Source organism: Aplidium turbinatum, chromosome 12 (genome assembly GCF_918807975.1).
Source record: "Aplidium turbinatum chromosome 12, kaAplTurb1.1, whole genome shotgun sequence".
Lineage (NCBI taxonomy): Eukaryota > Metazoa > Chordata > Ascidiacea > Aplousobranchia > Polyclinidae > Aplidium > Aplidium turbinatum.
This window is the reverse complement of record NC_137483.1, coordinates 24,767,953-24,789,472: the sequence shown is the minus strand read 5'-3', so window position 1 is coordinate 24,789,472 and position 21,520 is coordinate 24,767,953. Positions and strand designations below refer to the sequence as shown.

General features: G+C 40.2%; 2 protein-coding genes across 3 annotated transcripts in view; one reads left to right on the top strand and one right to left on the bottom strand.

Moving 5' to 3' along the window:
* LOC145780933 (phosphatidylinositol phosphatase PTPRQ-like) overlaps positions 1 to 1,245 on the top strand; it is a 64,798-nt gene extending 63,553 nt beyond the window's left edge. For both annotated transcript variants that reach the window (XM_082592607.1, XM_082592608.1), the window contains one exon: positions 771 to 1,245. In XM_082592607.1, the coding sequence (XP_082448733.1) occupies positions 771 to 799 (29 nt within the window). In that variant the 3' untranslated portion in view covers positions 800 to 1,245. The remainder of the gene's footprint in view (positions 1 to 770) is intronic.
* A 3,158-nt stretch (positions 1,246 to 4,403) lies between these two features.
* The window catches only part of LOC145780710 (uncharacterized), a 91,354-nt gene continuing 74,237 nt past the window's right edge, over positions 4,404 to 21,520 (bottom strand). The window contains 21 exon segments of the mRNA XM_082592330.1: positions 4,404 to 5,205; positions 5,594 to 5,751; positions 6,052 to 6,237; positions 6,620 to 6,776; positions 7,441 to 7,661; positions 8,265 to 8,400; positions 9,236 to 9,390; positions 10,360 to 10,474; positions 10,592 to 12,028; positions 12,646 to 12,744; positions 12,872 to 13,046; positions 13,298 to 13,490; positions 13,670 to 13,785; positions 14,177 to 14,331; positions 14,447 to 14,617; positions 16,612 to 16,779; positions 16,974 to 17,170; positions 17,378 to 17,515; positions 17,700 to 17,887; positions 20,536 to 20,698; positions 20,821 to 20,865. Coding sequence (XP_082448456.1) covers positions 5,035 to 5,205; positions 5,594 to 5,751; positions 6,052 to 6,237; positions 6,620 to 6,776; positions 7,441 to 7,661; positions 8,265 to 8,400; positions 9,236 to 9,390; positions 10,360 to 10,474; positions 10,592 to 12,028; positions 12,646 to 12,744; positions 12,872 to 13,046; positions 13,298 to 13,490; positions 13,670 to 13,785; positions 14,177 to 14,331; positions 14,447 to 14,617; positions 16,612 to 16,779; positions 16,974 to 17,170; positions 17,378 to 17,515; positions 17,700 to 17,887; positions 20,536 to 20,698; positions 20,821 to 20,865 — 4,544 coding nt within the window. The 3' untranslated portion in view covers positions 4,404 to 5,034.

The following is a 21,520-nucleotide window of genomic DNA, read 5'->3' as shown; positions in this document are numbered from 1 at the left end:
TTTTCTCACTATCCATTGATTCACTCTTTAACATAACGAGCCAACGTTGATCGTGGTAGCCTATAGGATCATATTTTTTCGCCGAGTTTCGAATAAAAATATTTTGTTTCAAAACATCTTCGACAGCTTTGTTGAGATTTTCCGAACTAAACAACCCTGTTTTATTGCTAGTTGTTTTAATTGCTGACATCTTTAGTCTGAATACATGAAGGACGACATTGTTGAACAATTAGCTAGTGACCCACTGGTCAAACAGGTGGGTGGTCCGTTGGTCAGATGCACGATAGTTCTTGGATTTTATGGCCTAGTTTAATGATGGATAAAATTTAAGCATTTAACTCATTGCAATTTCATTAATCAATGAATAAGCAATCAGCAAACAAAAAATAGTCTTGAAAAAATAAACCGATGGGTGAAAAAAATTGCAGAAGAAAAATGTTCAAAATTTACTTTCTACCTTGTAAAACATACTTTCCTTCATAACAATATGAAAAAAAATCACAGGTCCCCGCAAGGAAGATTTCCAAAACCAAAAAGGTTAATCTCGATACCACAATAACATTTTTTGTGCTTCCAACTTTTATTTTAAGAAATAGAAGGGTGGTCCGTTGGTGGAACATCTCCCCTACATTTGAAAGGTTCCCTCCCGGTTCCAATAATTTTGATCATTTTGTTGAAACTTGATTCGAATGAAACTAGCCTCACAAATTTCAATCTTTTGGGACTGACTGGAAGGTAATTGTGATTTAACGTCATTTGCTGCATTGCAGGAGATGGAATGGAAGAAACTATATTTTGATTGGTCTGATTAGATCACGTGATTAGTTGACATGTGTACATATATGTTTCCTGTGATGTCGTCAAACTGTTTTTCTCACAATAATCAAGTTAATCGATAGATCAGTTGATCTTATTGATGTGCAGTTCTCATTAAACTAAAATTACCTTTTATAAATCCATCTACTGCAGTTTGTCCAACTCCATAGGTTGCTCTTTCAACGTAATCTTAAATTCCCATGCACATTACAATATTGTTATGTTAGTTTTAAGAAGTGCTGCCCAATTAAATGCGAGCTTCTGATCAACCTAAACAAACAACCACATTAATTTTAATTGCATCAAAAAGAACCTTGTTTGTAAATTATATGATCTTTGCGTTTGTAAACACGTACTACGTAGCCTTCTAGCATTGTTACGTAGCCTTCTAGCATTGTATGTTTTAGATTGCTCGTTAATACACTTCACATTATATCTTGTTTCGTCACTGTTGCACTCCAGAAAAAATGCGTTGACTACAAAGTCAAATAAGATTTTAGCACCCAAAAGCTGATCGATGTTGAGGCTCAGTAGCGTCTAAGCTCTAAGGCAGTGGTTCCCAACCTTTTTGATCTTGCGGCACCCTATCAAAGAAATAAATAGTTTGCGGCACCCTGGTAAAACTGGATCAATTTAGGAGGTTTCTGTATTTCAAATAACTGTATGAAATAATACAGAATGAGTTTTAAGTTACAGTATAGCGCGCATAAATTAATGCATTTATTCAAAAGTCAGTGTGAAATTTGAGCTTGACTTCTTGCACAAAGTCCCTTAATATCTGTGGGCACATTCGATAAAGCCACCCGCATTTCTTCGGTAGGCACTTTAACAAGCAAATTTCTAATAAACCACGAACCAATCAGAAGCTACGCTGTTCATGACGTCATCAAGGTTGCGTTTAGGAAGAATAAAGGAAAAACGCAAATTCTAGCTAAATTAAATCATTGCTTTGCCATCGGTTGACTTGGCGCATTGGGTTAGGGCGGTGGTAGTCATTATATTGACGTGGGTTTGATTTCCACATCTGCTATAGCTCTTTTTTCTTCTGTAATTACCAAACAAAGTTCAACGTAATAATTAATTCTCTGGCTGAATGCTGGAATGGTCACAATTGGACAGATAACGTAGCATCTCATTGGTTCGTGGTTGGATTGGACAGAAGTCCATGGATTGGATATGTGCATGTTAAAGTGCCTTCCCATTTCTTCCTCGACTATAAGCAGTCGTTCTCGTTTTTTAGTTTTTACGTTCGTTAATACGGAAAATCCACTTTCACATCTACGTATGACGTGAAAACTGCAGCAAAAGCACAATAGCTTTCTTTCCAACGCAAGGATATTCATTTTGAATGTTTATCCAGAACTCGTCAAGAGGCATCTGCTTGTGCATAAGCAACTTCCATTGTTATAAATGTCAATTAATTCTTCTTTAAGATACAAAACAATATGAGAGTCCAGTAAAAATGGATTTCTCGATTTCTTTGCAAAATAAAATCATGAAACCTGACAATAATGATGCGTTTCAAACGTTTTCATGCAAAGAACAGCAACGAGTCAAAATCTCGCGCTGTTTTTCCTGGGCGAGAAATCAAAGGCTTACCGAGGATTATCAACTTACCGCCAGCGACTTCCCCACTAAGCGACTCTCCAGAAAGGAGCCGGGAATAACTGCGAGACGCGAAACTTAACTTAATAGCCTACGCACTGAAACTCGGTTAGAAATAAATAAATTTCGCACTTAACAAGTAAAAGTTAAAATAAATAATGGGCCGCACTATTGCAATATCTCAATTATCTCGCGGCACCCTTGAGCATTGCAATTGGCACCCCAGGGTGCCGCGGCACCCCGGTTGGGAACCACTGCTCTAAGGGGTACGGGGGGCACGTGCTCCCCCAATCATTTTGACTTTCCAGTACGGTAATTTTTTTTCGTATTTAAAAAAAATTGTAATGTTGGTTTGTAATTTTCCTGAATTATGACGTATAAAGGGTGTGGGGGAGGGGGGTATGGGGGTCAACAGTCACTTAAATTGCGCAATTCATGCACTTTAAAATTTTCTGTTTTAAAAACTCGACTCGTAGACGTGGCGGCGTCCACGCTCACATGCCAGACAAGAAACAGCAGTAACATCCCAAGAATACGTCATTAATGAAGTTTGTGTTTTAAAACATTGTTACCAACCAAGTATTTCAAACACATTTATGACATCATTATTATCATAGTCGTCATAGGGGTGATTGTCGTCGTTCGGTCACATCAAATTTTGGTCGTTTTTCATCCATCTAATTTTAAAGGAAAAGCGTTTCCATGCGTTTGTGCATCGCGAAAATCTTTAAATTCGGTTGTGACGACTCAATGGCGTCCATCGAGGCGGATATTTGATTGAGTTGTTATTTTGACGACGATAATTGGTTTATAATTATCAACACTAATACTTTGATTTGTTATTTTTTAGTATCCTGGCTTACACTTAGTTAATAAATTGACAAGAGATCACTTTATAGAAATGGAAAGATTCGTAGAGTTGTTGCAAATTTTATTCGAGGCTTGACTAGAAACCGTTGGCTGATTTTAGAGCTAGGCCTACTTGATTAAAAATATATTTTTGCATGACAATGTGCAGAAAGTTTGGCAACACATTTTCATAACACTTCCTACTCTGAAAAGCAAGATGGCGTAAGTTAGGCTTCCCGAATCCCGATCGGTTCTTGATTTCCCTGAATTCGTATTTCAAAATCGTCTGCCTAATTCACAAAAATCAAGAAATTCTGCCGAAATTCCGATATGTCTTTATTTTGTCTGATATGAGTCTTTTCGTGGTGTGCGGATGTTACTTTACTATTATTACAAACTTGCACATATAGCCCAGTAGGCTATTATCGCGAAAAGGCTGTCAGAACAGAAAAATGGCCAAGGCTTATTACAAATACGTTTATTGAATAATGGATAAAATTTAGAATGTTTAGATCAAAATTTGCTTGTGGCTAAATTTTCATGTCAAGTTATATATTTGTGCTTTTGGAGTCCCCATCCCATCCTCCCAATTCAAATGAGTCATGCTAGACCCCTGCTGGGGCTCATCTCCTTTTATCATTTTCTGCCTTTTGTTTCTCAAGTGAAGCACTCCTTGCCCATTAAGGATTAGATTTGTACATAATGCTTTTGATGGAAAAGCGCTCACATTGTGTTTGGGCGATTTAAAGCCTCAGTATCATCATTAGTTTAGTTGTGTCATAAATCTGCCTGCTCAACCGTTTTGTGCAATGTGCAGCCTACCAGCAGCCTCTCGATTTGGTTACCATAACTTAACTATGGGTTCGATTTTTGATCCAGTCATATCGAAAACTTCAAAATAATTCCGATTTTGTTATTTCTTGCTTCAAAGAACGAGGTTGAGGGGGTAACATTGCGGGACACTCAAAGTGTAACGCAACAGATGTTGTCTATTGCAAAACAAATGGGCAGTTGCGAGACAACAGAAATGAAAGTTTCGCCTTCGTTGGGATCAGTCGCCAGCAAGATCGACAGCGAAAGCACGGACAGAGCGACTGCGTAGTGACTACAACTGCTTTAAAATCCAAGCAATGTTCGAGATCTACTGGTTTATTATTTCGTGCAGGAACACGACTGCAAACCAATCAAGCGATAACACAACCATTTGTAAAGGCATGACAAGTAATTAAAACATAGGTTTTAGTAAAGTCAATGTATGTGATGCTAGTACAGGAATTTCAGTCCGTTGAACTTAAAGGCCGGTGGTGCACAGAGCTGATCTGCAAGAACCGAAGTGACTTGACAACAATATAAACATGGCTATTTGCCAGGCGCACTTACTAACTTAATATCAATACCTCTTGAAGAAACAAATTTATCACAACCCGTATAAGGGGCAAGGCCGGTTCCACACATCGATGCAAAATAAAGAAGTCAGATCTTTGAGTAACTACAAAGTTATTTACAAGTTTTAGGCTACAAAATAATAACAGGACACCGCAGCAGTTTGTTGCAATTGTGTGGTGGTTTCCGCCACCTTTCTTTCAATAAACGGTTAAAGATACATTTAACTGTTACATGCTATAAAGCTAAATCTTAATAATTTTTTCTGGTTCAGTTTCCCACAAGCAATGGATTTGTTTGTTGTCAAGTTGCCAGTCCACTGCTGCAGTGTGGTCAAGTACTCAGGTCAGGTCAATGTCCGGTCAGGTCACAACTAACAATTTACTGCAACGGTGTCTTCTCCCGCGTCCCAGTGAAGGGATCATATTCGCAGTTCGCGCATGCGCACGATAAGATATGCGGCACCAAGTGTAGAGTAGAGGAACCATCTGGGCACGAGAATGTTACGTTCCGGTACTCGACCAAAGACGGTTTGCAACAATGGCAGTTCGTCTGCAATGAAAAGCATTTCATTCGCTTCCATTCAACTTCTCCATCTTAAGCAACTCTGTCTTAACAAATATCTTTTTTGCATTACCCATGTTACAACTTTTCAATATTTTCAAAAAACGCGTTAGTGCGTATCGTGACTATAGTCGTTCGAGGTCAATCACTCTCGCCGTGCACAACACGATTGAAGTCTTTTTTAGTATCACAACTTTTAATGAAATATTCACAACCCGAAGATCATTGTCCACAATGATCAGTCTGACAGAGATAATGCAGCGATAATGCGATTGCATCACAATAGTCCAATGTTAACTTCTTCGAATGGTCCAAACAACAAAATTGAGCAAGGGTTAGGTACTGAACTAAAGAGCACGCTTGAGTTATGACGCACCTGTACAAATGGTGGCAGTGCCAGCATTGTGACGTCAGACGTACAACTTCCTTGGCATGACGTCAGTTCCACCTCTCCATCAGTGGCACAGTCGTCATGTTGCAACGCGATGCTCACAGCTGTGGGGGCGCATTTCGGTTCTGGTACCGGGCGGCTTGCTGAACAAAAGCATCAGACGGCGATGACACGATTGTACTCACATTAAGGTCACTATGAAGGTTGTTGCACGCGGCATTGAACCTGAGCGGAGTACCGCGGTGCTGCGTCATTCGTAAATTTAACAGTTTTGCAGAAAAAAAAAACTTTTTGCCCGATGAGAATATCAGCACAAAACAAACAGTTAAATACTGAAAAGTTTTGTTTTCACTTTCATTAGATGAGCGCTGCAACTAGTGCTAGAAACCAATAATGTTATTGCTAAATTTAGTACGGTACTTCTGACTTGAGAATCGTCTCACCGCATATAGGGCAACACTCTCCTTCGATCGCCTTCAGTTCTTCGTTCTCTTCACAAGTCACATTGCACGATTCACTTCTGTCCATGCAGCTGATCCCAGAAACTGCATCGGTACAAGTACAGGTCACACAACTTCCGACTTCCCATGAATCACCATATTGCTTGAACTCTCCTTCATACTCGCAAACTGTTCATCGAGAAAATATCGTCAATTCTATAATTCCAGGTGTCTTGCTTTATGGAACAAAACAAGCCTTAAAGAATTGAATACTCTTGATGAAGAGCAACGACCCAAAAACAACCACTTTATCTGGTCCAGATCTTTACCATATCGACTACGAATCTGACCAGATAAAGTGGCTGTCTGGGTATGTAGTATTCTAGTAAAAATATAAAAACTAAACGAAATGGTTCGAGTTAAACCACTATGCATATACAGTAGTACTGTAGCTACACGACGCTGGTTCTCTCTAAGAACCTACCCAGACGACCACTTTATCTGACCAGATCTTTCCCAGACTTAAATCAGATAAAGCGGCTGCATGGGTACATACACTGTAGCCACTTACCCTGTGCAACGCATCTGCAACAATCACCATCCTGTCCTTCTACCAGCATCTCGTCCTCGGCACAAGAGGCACTAGTGAGTCGGCACACTTTGTCACAATCCTGGCGATTGTCCAGGCATCGGCAAATCTTACACTCGCTTTCCCAAACGTTGTTTGGCTATGAACAGACGCAAAAAAATTATCAGCATTCATTAAATAAGTTTTGCTTTTTAAAACCAAAAGACTTTTCTTTAACGATAAAGAAATTGTAATGACGTCAGCGCATGTGGCATGTACCTCAGTCTCCTGAAATCATTTTAAATTTCAGCGGCAAGTAAAAGTTAATTTCAAAAATTGACGAAATGACCAGAACGGGTATCCAACAAAATCTACTGTGGAGGTGGGTCACTTTGCACCCCGTTCCAGCGAAGTCGTTGGTGCTTAGCAACAAATGCCCCGATAGCTCAGTGGTTACGCGCCGGGCTCAAGATCACACGGCGCTGGTTCGACTCTCGAGGTGTGCGTTTGAGCAACGCATTTCAGGACTGCTCTCCATTCAGCGGCACCTAGTGAATGGAATAATTTCTCGGCAACAAGACTTCAACAATCGGAAAACTTCACTCTGCCAATCTCGGTAACCGGCCCTGCGTCAAGAGCCTCTACAAGTATGCGAACAAGTACCAGGAATAACCTATCAAGGCTTTGTCAGTCCGAGGATAAAGATTCAAAACCAAACCAAACCAAAACCAAATGCATCCAACTTATTGTATGTTAGGGACTGCACTTTAAGTTTGATGAACACACCATGACGTCATTCCATGGAAAGGAATCACATGACCTACCGGTGGTCGACTATAATCTGTTCCATTGTATACGCATCGACTGCTGGCTAATGTCGTGGAAGACGCCGGAACGATGGTGGTTTCATTAGCTGCTGGTCCGGCAGTGGTCTTTGTCTCCGTAGCAGAGATGGTTGTTGCCAGAACAGCTTGACTACTTACTGCTGCTGCTGTTATCGTAGTTCCTATGGTCACATTGTATGGTGCGCAGTAGCAGCAGGTACCTAGAAATATTGTAGTTTGTTCAGTTTGACTTTATTTGCAAACAAGGCAACAGTTACAATTGATTGATTGATTAATTGAATCTTTATCCTCGGACTGGTAAATCTTCTTGCAGAGCTTAATCCTGGCAGTTTCGCATACTTGTAGAGGCTTTGAATCAATGACGCTGGGCGGTCGCCGAAATTGGCTGAGTGGAGTTTCCATAGTGGTTGTCTGTGAGCTATTCTATCCATTAGATGCCGCTGAATGGAGAGCAATCCTTAACGTACGTTGCTCAAGCGTACACTGAAGCTTTTTCGTTCACGAAGTCACGCGCTAACCAATCGAGCTGTCGGGGAAGCTAATTACATAAGACGGTAAAGGTCTAGAAACAGGAGTAAACGGCAAAGGCGAGAGAGTATTTAAGAAAACTGGTAAAATGGCAATACGCTAATACTTATTCTTAGATCTTAAAAGCATAGGTCGCTATTTTGTGACATTAACATTATAACGCTTATGAAAGAAAGCAAACCAAAAGTGTACGACTCTGTGTAAGAACAAGTCTTCAAGATCGCGGGCTGATGGGTTAATAGTGCCGGGGCGAGAGAACCTAATTTGCGTGTTACCTGGGACTTGAATAAAGCGCTGCCCCAGTTCGTCACAGTTGTCCTGCGTCAACCTGCATACGTCTTGTTGGCAATGTTCTTGACCATCCAAACACTGGCAGTACTGACAATCTCCCTTCCAATAGCGCTCCCCTTCCTGATTCATACAATGTTATGCTTTAATGACGTCACTGTACGATGTGAATAAACATCGCAAGACAATAAAATGGCAAAGATGATGATGATAGTGATTATAGTGAGCACTTGAAACGAAATTTGATAGATTGACTGAAAGAATATTTGGACTTGATAAGAAAAATCCTTTCCTGAAGTTCAATCAAGGCAGTTCCACAGACTTGTTGGAGTTTAGAATCATTTACGCAAGTGTGGTGGCAAAGATGGAATTCACTGATTCAATATTGTTTGTTCATTAACAAATTAGTTTCATGAATTTGTGGCTCGACAATAAACAAACCCAGCAATCCAGTAAATCATTGTCGCATCTCATCCCAGCTATAAAATGTACACCAGTTGCCGTTGCAGCCACGTGGAATGTTTAAAAAGTCAGCAAAGATGTTGTTTTCAATTGTGACGCATTATTAGTTATTGAACCGGTTGTTTTATTATATGAAATCAATACTAAATCAAAATACAAAGCCATTAATGGAACTAACTTAGGCGAACCACTGAAGCAGAACGACTTACAACAACAACACCAGGCAGAAAAGAAGTTGTTTGGGAATATATTTCATCAACATTTCGTCAATGCATCCAAAACTAATCAATTGAAAAAAACAATGAACTTTATCGACTTCTAATGAGCCGTTGTCAGGTGTCTTGCTACAAAGTAGAGCCCGGGATTCAATAATAACGAAACCAAGCAACAAATTCAAAGGTTTTTGGCACAGAACTTGCCCTCGGTTGGGAAATAGTTGATTTCAAAAATCTGTTTACAGTGTAGCACAATTGCTTCGTCCTTAAGTTATTCCCACCTGATAACTTCTTCCATTGTACATACACATGCGGCTGCATCCGGTTTCGTATTGTATGCACTTCCTGGTGATTGGTTCCTTGATGTAGCCGTTGGCGCATGCGCACAAATCGCATTCTGGAGCTTGCTCGCTTCCACACCGGACAGGGAGTTCACCTGTAGCACAACAGTTTTTATGACATCACACTCGTGAGTCAGTTGGGAATCGTATTGTAACGTGTGGTTGCAAGCGCCTCGCATTGTTAGACCGCAAGCGTCTAATAGAAAAGCAGCAAGAGTAGTAGTTTCGTATGGCGTTTTCACACTTGAAGCTCGTTGTCTTTCAGCGAGTTTTTAAATATATTTTCGCATTGGTAAGCTGTTGAAACCACTGGGCAGTGCAGTCCATGGACAGTCTAAAACCAAATGATCAACAGTTGGCCTGCTTTTTTCGCAATTTGGACAAATTGGTGTGTTTTGATAGCCCCATCGATGAAGAGTGGCAGCAGTTCGGGCATAACGGGATAAAATTCTATTATAACTAAACCATTTCTTTCTGTTACATGTCGAGAAAGGAGGGAAGGGTAACATTGGATCGTACATAATGTCTCCACCATATGGTCAATTTTTAATGAATCAAGGTTGAATAACACGCAATATACTGCATACTTTATAAATTTTCACTGCTAGGAATTACAAAAACAATCTAAACTTTATAAAAAAAAATTGTAATAATTTTTTGATATATAATATGAAATCTAAGTCATGACAGATTAGATATCTGATATCTGTTCTATTCCCCTAAGTTCTATTCCCCCTTCCCCTATCTGTTCTATTCCCCAAAGATATCTGTTCTATTCCCCTGTTAGAAAACTATTAAGCTTAATAATGGCAGCAATGAGTCACTTTCGCAATGCTCTTAGGCAGATGGTCCAATTTTTCGGGCAGCATATCGTAAGCTCGTTCATCTGGGATTGGCTCAGTTCAAACCAATTTTGTTTGGCTGACGTCATACACACTGTCGTCACTTTACAACTAATCAAAAATACTGCAGTTGTGCAAAATAATTTAACCTTGGCCCAGGAAGTAAGAGCTGCGCACATTATATAATTATATAAAAACATAATTATTTTGACAAATATTTACCTGGGTTTAAAATCACTTGGTTTTGACAAGTGACAAAACATTTGCAGTCCCATGAGCAGTTTCGCGAAATATCAGTTGTACTCAGCGAGACAATGGTAGTTGTGGTGACATAGCTCTGAATTGAATAAAACAAAAAACTTGAAATAAGAAAAATCAAAATACAATATAATATGAGGCGAAAGAAACTTAATAAAGTAATTCCAACACAGCTTATATCAGAATTGTACAATACCTTTGTAGTAGTTTGATCATCTCTCCCTAGAGTAGTCGTTTGAGCAACCATTCTTCGAGTGGTTGTTTTACCAACCATTCCTTGAGTGGTTGTTTCACCAGCCATTCCTCGAGTGGTTGTTTCACCAGCCATTGCTTGAGTGGTGGTTGTTTCACCAGCTATTCCTTGAGTAGTTGTTTCACCAGCCATTGCATGAGTGGTTGTTTCACCAGCCATTCCTTGAGTAGTTGTTTCACCAGCCATTTCAGGAGTGGTTGTTTCACCAGCCATTCCTTGAGTGGTTGTTTCATCAGCCATTCTTTGAGTAGTTGTTTGACCAGCCATCTCTTGCGCAGTTGTTTGACCAGCCATTCTTTGAGTGGTTGTTGCACCAGCCATTTCTTGAGTGGTTGTTTCACCAGCCATTCCTTGAGTGGTTTTTTCACGAACCTTTCCATGAGTGGTTGTTTCACCAACCATTACTTGAGTGGTTGTTTCACCAGCCACTCCTTGAGTGGTTGTTCCTTGAGTAGTTGTTTGACCAGCCATCTCTTGCGCAGTTGTTTGACCAGCCATTCTTTGAATGGTTGTTTCTCCAGCCATTCCTTGAGTGGTTGTTTCACCAGCCATTCCTTGCGTGGTTGTTGCAACATCCACTCTTCGAGTGGTTGTTTCACCAGCCATTCCTTGAGTGGTTGTTTCACCAGCCATCCCTCGAGTGGTTGTTTCACCAGCCATTCCTTGAGTGGTTGTTTCACCAGCCATTCTCTGAGAAGTTGTTTCACCAGCCATTCCTTGCGTGGTTGTTACACCAGCCATTCCTTGAACGGTTGTTTCACCAGTCATTCCTTGAGTGGTTGTTTCACCAGCCATTCCTTGAGTGGTTGTTTCACCAGCCATTCCTTGCGTGGTTGTTACACCAGCCATTCCTTGAGTGGTTGTTTCACCAGCTATTCCTTGCGTGGTTGTTACACCAGCGATTCCTTGAACGGTTGTTTCACCAGTCATTCCTTGAGTGGTTGTTTCACCAGCCATTCTTTGAGTGGTTGTTTGACCAGCCATTCCTTGAGTGGTTGTTTCACCAGCCATTCCTTGAGTGGTTGTTTCACCAGCCATTCCTTGAGTGGTTGTTTCACCAGCCATTCTTTGAGTGGTTGTTTCACCAGCCATTCTTTTAGTAGTTGTTTCACCAGCCATTCTTTGAGTGGTTGTTTCACCAGCCATTCCTTGAGTGGTTGTTTCACCAGCCATTCCTTGAGTGGCTGTTTCACCAGCCATTCTTTGAGTGGTTGTTTCACCAGCCATTCCTTGAGTAGTTGTTTTACCAGCAATTCCTTGAGTGGTTGTTTGTCCATTTATGCCTTGAGTGGTTTGGTAACTAACGGTTTGTTGAGTGGTTGCGATAACTTCACGAACGCAGTAGCAACATGTTCCTACTCTTTGAACAAGCTTTGAACCCTGAAAAAATAAAAGTTGTCTTTTTATTTTCTCCGCGCAATAAAACCTCTGATCACGTTGCTTTCAATGGAGTTGGTGGATGATACAATGTCTAGTAATAAAACGTTTAGGTTGTACTGTGCTTAGTAGATAGAAAAAATTGTTTCTTGTAGTACGAAAATAAAATATCAAATTCTGAAGCATAATTTTGAAAGTTCCAAAACTTGTAGAAAGATTCCTGGCACAACCCAATGACCAATGTTGAATTCACGGAGAATGGCGTCATTTATTGCAAATATTGTAACTTTACACCATCACAAATGTTGACAGTTTGAAGTTTCTGAGTGTTGTTGTAGTAAAGTAGAGCAAGTGAATCAAGACCTGTCCTTGAAATGTATGTTCTGCTCATTCACAGACCCCGAGATCTAACCAAGGGTAATTCAACTTCAATTTCTTTGTCCGTACGCAAGCATATTCTGAAATAGCTTTAGTAGAAGTGGGCTATGATAGAATGCACTTGTGTAAACTCATGGAACAATTATTGCAATACACATATCAGTATGCTGAACAGTCTGTTCTCGGGAACTAAAGCGTTTATTAGACATAATGAAAGCCTTGCTGCTTGCCAAATATCTTACCGGCGCACATTTCGATTCACAATACGCGCTGCACTTGTAGCGATTGTCTTGACAAGTGCACACCGTGCAAGAGCTCTCCTGCTTTATGATATCACCATCCTGAAGAAGATGTAGCAACAATTACTTGCATCCATCCACATATGCACAATTACATGAACTAATGTTTAATTAAAGAGTTTTTTTAACACAGCCATTACATTAAAAGCTGTGGACAAAGACGAGCTACCTCACATAACGCTGTTGAAGCTGTTGTTGAACTATAGCTTGGCTTTGTCTGGTTTGGACTGTTGGTTGTTCCAAATTCAGAAGTAACCGACCGGGGACCAGTTGTGCTGGTTGCAGTCGCGCAATTCTTCTGACTTGGCGGCGTCGCGCACCTTCCATTGACACGAATGGAAGAACTAAATAAAAACTTGGCTATATTAAAAATATTCTAAAATAAGTTTTCTTCTATTGAAAGTTGCTTGTCTGGAGCCATTCTGTTTTCCTCGATCTTCGTCCTCGTTCGTCCTCAATGCATCATCCCTTGGACAACTAATGAGGAAATTTATAGCGAGGATTGTATTCATTGTTATTTCACTTAAATAAATATTCTTAAAATTCTATGTGGAAATGCATTTCACCACTAGACTGTCGGTACCTCGCCACTAACCTGTTCATGCATGTGCAGTAAGCGGTGCAGCCTTCAACTTTGGCACAGTCGTCTTGTTCGCCATCGCAGCCGAGTAAGCACGTACATTGCTCGCTGCATGTAGGTGCCGTGGTGGTTAGTGCCGGACTGGTGGTTGGTGCCGTGGTGTTTGGTGCCGGACTGGTGCTTGACGTGGTACGCGGAAGCGTTTGCTCTGCAAAGACACAAAAAGGTATTATGTACAGAGGCAAATAAAAAGTAGCAAATTCAAGTAGAAGAAACTTGTGGACAAACGAATCATTGAAGATAAAATTTTGTCCCCTCAATTACTGGAGAAATTTCAATTAGAAGTTACAACAGAGAACTTTTTATTTTATTTTTACAATCTATTACCAGTCACAACAGTTCCATTGTTTGGGGCTGATTCAGTCGTGGTAGCAATTCCTTCTGATGAGGGGCTGGTTATTGGGGACGTTGTTGTGTGAGGGATCGTCCTTTCCTCAACGCATCTAGTCAGAAACATCAAATAACAAACTTACAGGAATGTACGTTAGAATCCTTTCCAAGTAGTTTCTGGTTGTAAAGTCTCGCAATCTTCACAAAACAGTTTCATGAAACGCTAGTCTGCATTTGCAACTTTCTAATGAGCAATGTGATTTCCTCAATATACCAACACATTGGTGACATGCCAAATTAACTATGTGCTAGTGTTTGTCTTTCATATGATGCTCTTTCTTTGCAAAGATAATCATAGTGTGCAGAACAAGAAAAAAAGTTTAGAAAAGCATGTTAATTATTCAGTGGTTTGAATTGATGGAGAATTCGTTCTTTTCCTATTTCCATCATATTAGTTTGTTCAATAAACTGCGCGATAATTTCATATCATGCTAATCGGCTTACTTGCAACATAGCCCATCAGCAACGAGCAGTGTCTTCCCCTGGCTTGCACATTCCTCCGCGGTGAGGTTACAGAAAGGCAGACAGGTCTCGAGGTACAACCCTTCGTCGTATGCGCACACGCACACCTCGCAATCACGCACGTAAGACTTGTTCAGCTGGAACAGCGTGTATAATGATAACAAGGAAACATGAACAAGATGTGTTGGTTTTTGTTGCAGTTCTTTGCATTTTAGTAACCAACCAGCAAAAGCATAAAACATAGAAACTCACCGGTTGCACTTCTCCATTCACCTGGCAAGGTTCCGCGCATGGTGTAACGAAATGCAAGCACATGCCAGTTTCCCACATGCTTGTATCCTTTGTGTACCCGGTCGGGCAAGCGCATTCCGAGCACCCTTCTTCAACCTTAAATGGAGGGCTATCACCTGGTATATACGCAGCCTGAAAAATGGAAAAGATTTGCAAATATTTTTACTTAAAAGACTGCTAATAAAAAACAAATAATAATAATATCCCTCATCCTACGTTCGGGCTCAATAATTCTCATTCTTTTTGTTACATGGCCTATATTTATGTAAATAAAAATTTTATGGCTCGTTACTTAACTTATTTTAAGAAAAGCAACCACCGCAGAGTAGAAATAAAATTATACTATCAAGTTATGCGGGCTGTACATTAATGAAAACTTTGTTGCTGCACAATAGTGACCCATGGACTACCATCATTGTCGGAGACGTTGTAGAAAGGTCACAATAATTAGCATAATATCTTTCACATTAAAGCATTTCGAGTTATTGATTTACCTGCAACAAACTAGAAAACGTTTTGTATAAACATGCAGCCTAGGCCTACTGATGAAAAGCCTAACATTGTTTCATCTAAATTCTCCTTTCAACTGAATGAATAATAATCCATGCGCGCTTGGCCATTCAACGAGGCAACAGCTTTGAACAGACCAAGAAGCTCTCTAGGGATAAACATTAGGCTATTCAAGTTTTTAAAAAATCACGCAGTCCTCGTTTGAACAGCCAGTTATGTGTCGGAAGTGCCTCGTATCTACTCAACCTTTTTGATCAAACCGTCATGCGATGTGCTTTATTTCTTTTACCATGTTATTTCATTCTTGTACATTTTGTATTTCATTTTACACGAAATCAGTAGTTTAGACGCTTGAAAGGAGCTAACATGCTGTTTGGCTGAAAACATTTGCAATTTCTAGTTCATTGTTTTATGTACTGTTCAAACGCCGTGTCGTTGCTAGGTTTTATCTGCTTACAGTTCAACAAAGTTACTTTTTTACCAAATTGCATAACAGCACAACATCCATGAAGTTTACTTCTGCTAACCTAGTACAAAATTGTCATTTGTGGGATTCATTTTACTTTTCGTTCACAACAAATACGATGAATAGTTAAAGCAAGCGATGTGTTAGCACGCCAGTTAGGCTAACAAGAGGCAGTAGCAGCATGTCTGTAACTAGCAAAGGTCACAATTCTCCCCCCTCCCCAAAATAAATAAACAGCAATACAATGATAAACAAGAGTATTGATGGTTAAATATTTTGTTACACTCGCTCTCATCTGTTGTGCAGTGGTCGTCGTCGGAATCTAATAGACACAGAATAAATCCACTTTCATGCATCAACCTGTGTCAGCATGTCGTGAAATATGTTAAACCACTGCAAATTGTCCACCACTAGAAAACATTCATAGAAGCCATTCATAGACAACAAGTCATCTGTGGTTGGCTCAGCTGCCCAAACATAGCCGGCAATAACTATCATAATTTGTGGCTAAAATTGACAGACGACAGCGCGCATAACAAGCTAAACCTTTCAACGTCCACATATTGTCCGAATGGAGGGGCGACAGACGATTGACCAACTATGTGAAGATTGACAGCTCGCCTCCCATCGAGAGCATGCGGATGTCCAGGCAAGACACTCAGTGAAATGATAAAACGGGGACAGGTAATTTGATGACTGTTGCATCCTTGTAAGGATGGTGATTGCATGATTGCAAGTATGTAAGGATCGCTCTGTTCAATCAACCATGTGACGTAATCAATCTCATTCCTGATTGTCGTCATGCACTGGTTTTGTTTGCAACTGGTACTGGTAGAATTACAACAACAGTATTTTCGCAGAAAAGTGAAGGTATTGCGTTAACCTTGTCATTCGAGTAGCACAGATTTAAGTTGACTGAAGTAAATTTAAATAAATTCGTTTGTATTGCAAGTCATGTACCGAGTCGTTCATATCAAGCATTGCTGTGGGTTTGACACCTGACAGAAGATAATTCATTTTCTTGAAGTTTATGTTTAGTTTGCATCCTCCGGATCAGGTGTCGCGTTATTACCCAAGTTTATTGGTTTGTTTGTTGTAAAATTGAAAGCAACATAAAACGGTTGCCATTACCAACCACCACGTGACCCACCTGCTCCGGACATGAGATCACAGCTGAGCATTTCTGATTGCAAGCTGGTCCTGGGGGTGACGTGGCTTCCTGTGGCGTACTGGTGGAGGTTATCGGGTTTGTGGGCGTCGTAGGGATTTCTGCACAGTAGCAACAAGCTTCGTCATTGTCCACAAGAATCGTTCCCTTCTGCAAAGTAACAACGTTATTGTACCACCGCTGATATTTCACAGAATATGTTAGAGCAACCATGCTTACAATTCAGCATGAGGAAGCTCAAAAACTTGGAACCCATGCAGCTGAGTTGTACTCATATCAAAATGACAAACAACATTGAACACCAATAAATAAAAAGAATGTTCCTCGTTGAGACGGGTACTTACGTTGGCGCAGTCATGCGTTCTTAAGTTGCATTGTGGGTAGCATTTGGTGGTAATGACGTCATTGGCGATGACGCATTCACATTCTTCACAAGTCCCCTGCGCAAATTTGGTACCAACTGGGTATGTGGCCCCGTTGTGAACGCAGCCATCGCAGGATGATGGATATCGCAGACACATCCCAGTTCCCCACACATCATCTGTGTACATTCAACAGTTTGCTGGTGATACAGCTGGTACTGGTATATGGTGTTATCAAAATTTACACATCAAAATAAGCGCACACATCAAAATTTATGAAATAATTATTCATCTTTTTGTATGTTGTTCTTAAAGTCTCTTTGTATGTTCTTAAAGTAACCGAGTCGAAACTGAAGTAGGCAACAATAGAAGCAACTTTTGCGCACCTTTTGATGTGCCGGAAGGACAGGGACACGCCTGACAGACAAAGGGATCAACCTCCATCGCGAACATCGGCATTTCGAGGGGATTGAAGTCTTTCATCTCGTCACAAGACAACAAATGCTCGCAAGAATCATCACAAGCTGCATACATTTGCTCCAGTTATTAATCCTCCACCGACAAACGTTTGCCGCTTTCGTATTGTTTGATCAACTAACAGTTAGTTACTAACTTATCGATTTCTTATTCTATGATCAAGTGAATTTGCAAATTTTAACTAAGTTTCGAAACAAAAAAGTCAAAAGAAAGGAAAGTTTGGAAACTCACGTGATGACGTGGAGATGGCGGGCAATCCTGTGGTGACGAAAGATGTCGTAACAGTGCCTGATGACGTCGTTTTCTGAGCATATGTTGGTCCTTCTGTGATGAGCTCACATAGAAACGATGGGGGGGCCAAAATGCAACGCCAGTTGGCGCGGTCATAAGTATTGTAAGCACTGCTAGGACACTCGCATCTGTTGAAAGGGATAATAAATCAAATTCAAGGCAAGAAAAATTGTTGGTTTGTTGCGGCATTTTTTTCGAAAATGTTGATACTCCTCGTTTTGGTTTTGCATAGGACGAGACGAGCATACCTTAATGTGCAGTTGAAAGGAGCAATCTTCCTGGCGTCAGCACTACCTGACTACCAGCGAGCATTGTGTTTCGCTAATCATACTGGTGTAGCCTCCACACTAGCCATCAAGACTTTTCCCAAAAACATATGTTTCTCGGCAGTCGAGTGTAGCAAGCGATAGACACGTGTTTCGCCCATGAGGCTCGGCTCATCAGTACCGCACCACTAGCTCTTGCCACATAGTTCTCAACCGCTGCTTTTGTCAATTATTACGGTAATAATCCGATTAACTGACAATTATTACGGTTATTACGGTATGTCATGGCCACCTAAAGATACGTCCTGATTTGTCACATTTTGCAGAAATTTCCAGGTTTTTCTAACTTTAGGCAAACGTTTAAATAAATTTTTCTAAAAATTAGATTTTTACACTTCCTTTATTCTTTTCCCCAGATGACACAATGGGTTTTAACATGCTCACATGTTGAAAATCAAAGAAAATTTGATTTCGAAGATTTTAGTCAGATTGGTAATTTTCAATAACAGTCTGATTTTGCGTTTTTCAACTTACTTTTTCTCATTTGCTATTGCTTCCCCAAGGCAACAAAAAAGTTTTATGTCATTAGGAAACCACAAAAAGTAAAAACATCTCAAAAAATGTCAGTCAAGCACTAGCAGTAGCTGTAACTAAAATCTGCAAAATGTGACAAATCAGGCTGCATCTCCAGGTGGCTATGGGTAGCCTATGTCAATTATTACGGTTACGGTTATGTCAATTATTACGGTTAAGAATCCGATTGACTGACCAAAGCAGCGGTTGAGAACTATGTGGCAAGAACTAGTGGTGCGGTACTGATGAGCCGAGCCTCATGAGCGAAACACGTGTCTATGGCTGAGTTGTTGCTACACTCGACTGCCGAGAAACATACCTTAATGTGGTCAATAAATGTGAATCAGACTTTATGGTATAGTTGGTGTGCATGGGTTCAAGATGATTGATGAAGCCTATGTGGTGAAACATCTGTTAGGATAGACATAAAAAGAAAAGCTGGATGTGGTATTCGTTGAAGACATAGGCTTGTCTACTGCAATACTAACAGTGGTATGCATCCGAAAAGCAAATTATTTTCAAGACAGTGTAGTTCGTTAAAAAAAAAAAAAAAAAAAACCTCCAACCAACATCTAGTCAGTAGCTGAGGGTACAAATGTAAAGCAAACTTGAAACAATGTAAAATACAGTAGAATTCGCCTATAACGGCACCTCCAGGGGATTGCAAAAACTGACGTTATAGCCGAATTGACGTTATAGACGAACTACCGCAAACTATTCCAAAACTGTCTTTTGATTAAAGAAAGAGGTGTATAATCCAGTCAAGTTTACTGTGTACCACCAAACAGACAAAAGTCACGCAGAAAATACAGTAAACAAAGAAATTAAAAAAAAAAAACTACAGCGAAAGGTACAGGAAATTTGCGCAATACAGCTCGTTACATACAGTAGTAGAGAAGTTCATTGTTTATTAGCAAAAAAGGCATTGATCTTCAGCTGTTTCGGTTTTGACACGGATATCTCTACCACATAGCGTAGTTGAGTTTGAGTTGTTTAAAGCAGTGAAGAGCAACGTGGTCCAGGTGGACCACAAGTGGTCCACAGAGAATTTTCGGTGGTCCACGGATAAAATAATTATTTAAAATAATAAATAATAATCTACAGATTTACGAAATCGTACAATGTTTCATCATATCCTTTCCAACAACATGGCTAGTTGAGGCTGGATTTTCTGTTATTAATGACATTTTTTGTAAAAAAAAAAAAAACGACTTGATATTAATAAGCGTAGTACAGTAAGATTAAGATTGAATCAAACTTTTACTTGTAATTATGACTTAACGTGTGACAAACAACAAACTTAATGTGTGACAGAACAAGGCAGTCACTGACGTAAAATTTTATGATATTTGGTCAGTTGTTACTTATAAATATTTGGTTAAATTTATTACTTATTACTATGTTGTTTTTCTAAACTTAAGCCACAATTATAAATCTGATATACAAAAAAGGCTATGGTCCACAGAGATTTCTAAAAAAAATTTATGGTCCACAGTCACAAAAAGGTTGCTCATCACTGGTTTAAAGGTCAGCTGTAGAGCTGCTTTTTACACGCGATAGTTTTTCACGCGGGAAAAAAGTTAATTCAGTTAATTAAAGTCCCTGCTGCGAACGACGTAGCAAAATAAAAGAAGACATTTTGCAAGCAGCAGCGCTAACTGGATTAAAAGACTGACCGTTCGTGGTGAAGGTGATGGCTTAAAGTGACGTTATAAACGAACAAAAAACGTCTGGGGACCTATAAAGGGTGCTGTTACATGCGAATTGACGTTATAGGCGATGCTGTTGTAGCCGAACTACAATGTACGTAAAAGATAGAAATTCTGCTGGGACCGAGCGAAATGTGACGTAATAGGCGAATTGACGTTATAAACTAAGCCGTTATAGGCGAATTCTACTGTAATGTGATTTTAGTCGACTGCAAAGAGGACGCTCACGTTGCTGTGCATTCGGGGAGCGGCGTACAGAAGCTGGAGGAACCATCGCATGTGGAGATGCAAAGGCAATCTTGGGAGCATGTCCTTGGGGTGGCAGCAGGCGTGGTTGGTGCATAACTCGTGGATGATTGCGCAGTGTCCGTGTGAGCAGGCTGAGCGGTTGCTGATGAAACACAAACCACATTCTTATACTTTAACAACTCGCTGGAATGTTTGGCAACAAATCTAATGCGTGCCTATGTGCAACACACGTCTCTTGCTGTCAGGTTGCAATGAGCTACTTACAAGTGGTGGTGGTCTCCATTGCTTCCACGCATGCGCAACATGAATCTGAAAAAGAAAAAGCACTGAAGGCAAAACTTAGTCAAGCAGACATAACTTACCAGATCACTATTATAGCGGCACCGTTAGTAGTAATCTGCCTGTACAAAGCTGTAATTAGTGCAGCAACATCCCGAGCACGAGCATCACCATCAGCCATGCCTGAATAAGGCGTCGGCTATCGTGAGTCTCCACAACGATCGATTGTCCATAGTTCTTATTAAGTTTATGAAATCTTGGTTTGTCCATGTTGAAAGATTTTTGAAGATTTCCAGACGTGGACGCCCCCGGTGCCTCTGACCAGGAAGTCGCCCCATCATTGCCGAGTGTTTAATTCCGTTCAGGTAGACGTGGTAAATTTTACGTTGGTTTAAATTACACAAATTTTTTCATGTTTTCTTGTATCGTTTATCAAGCAATGGTGAAGTTAAACAGCCGAATTAAAACATAACCCCTTCCAAACAATAAAAAGACTGAAGACTTAGGCTAGCAACCTGGAAATTAAGAACTTAAACGATATAGTTCTAGAAAACCAATAAACGATCATACAGTATATGCAATTTCCCCGTATTAGGTGGATCTCTTGTGTCTCTTCTCCAGTATTGAATCAATTCCCTCGTGCTGGCCTGCTTTGAACACTCTCATTTTTTCAAAGTAAAACCGG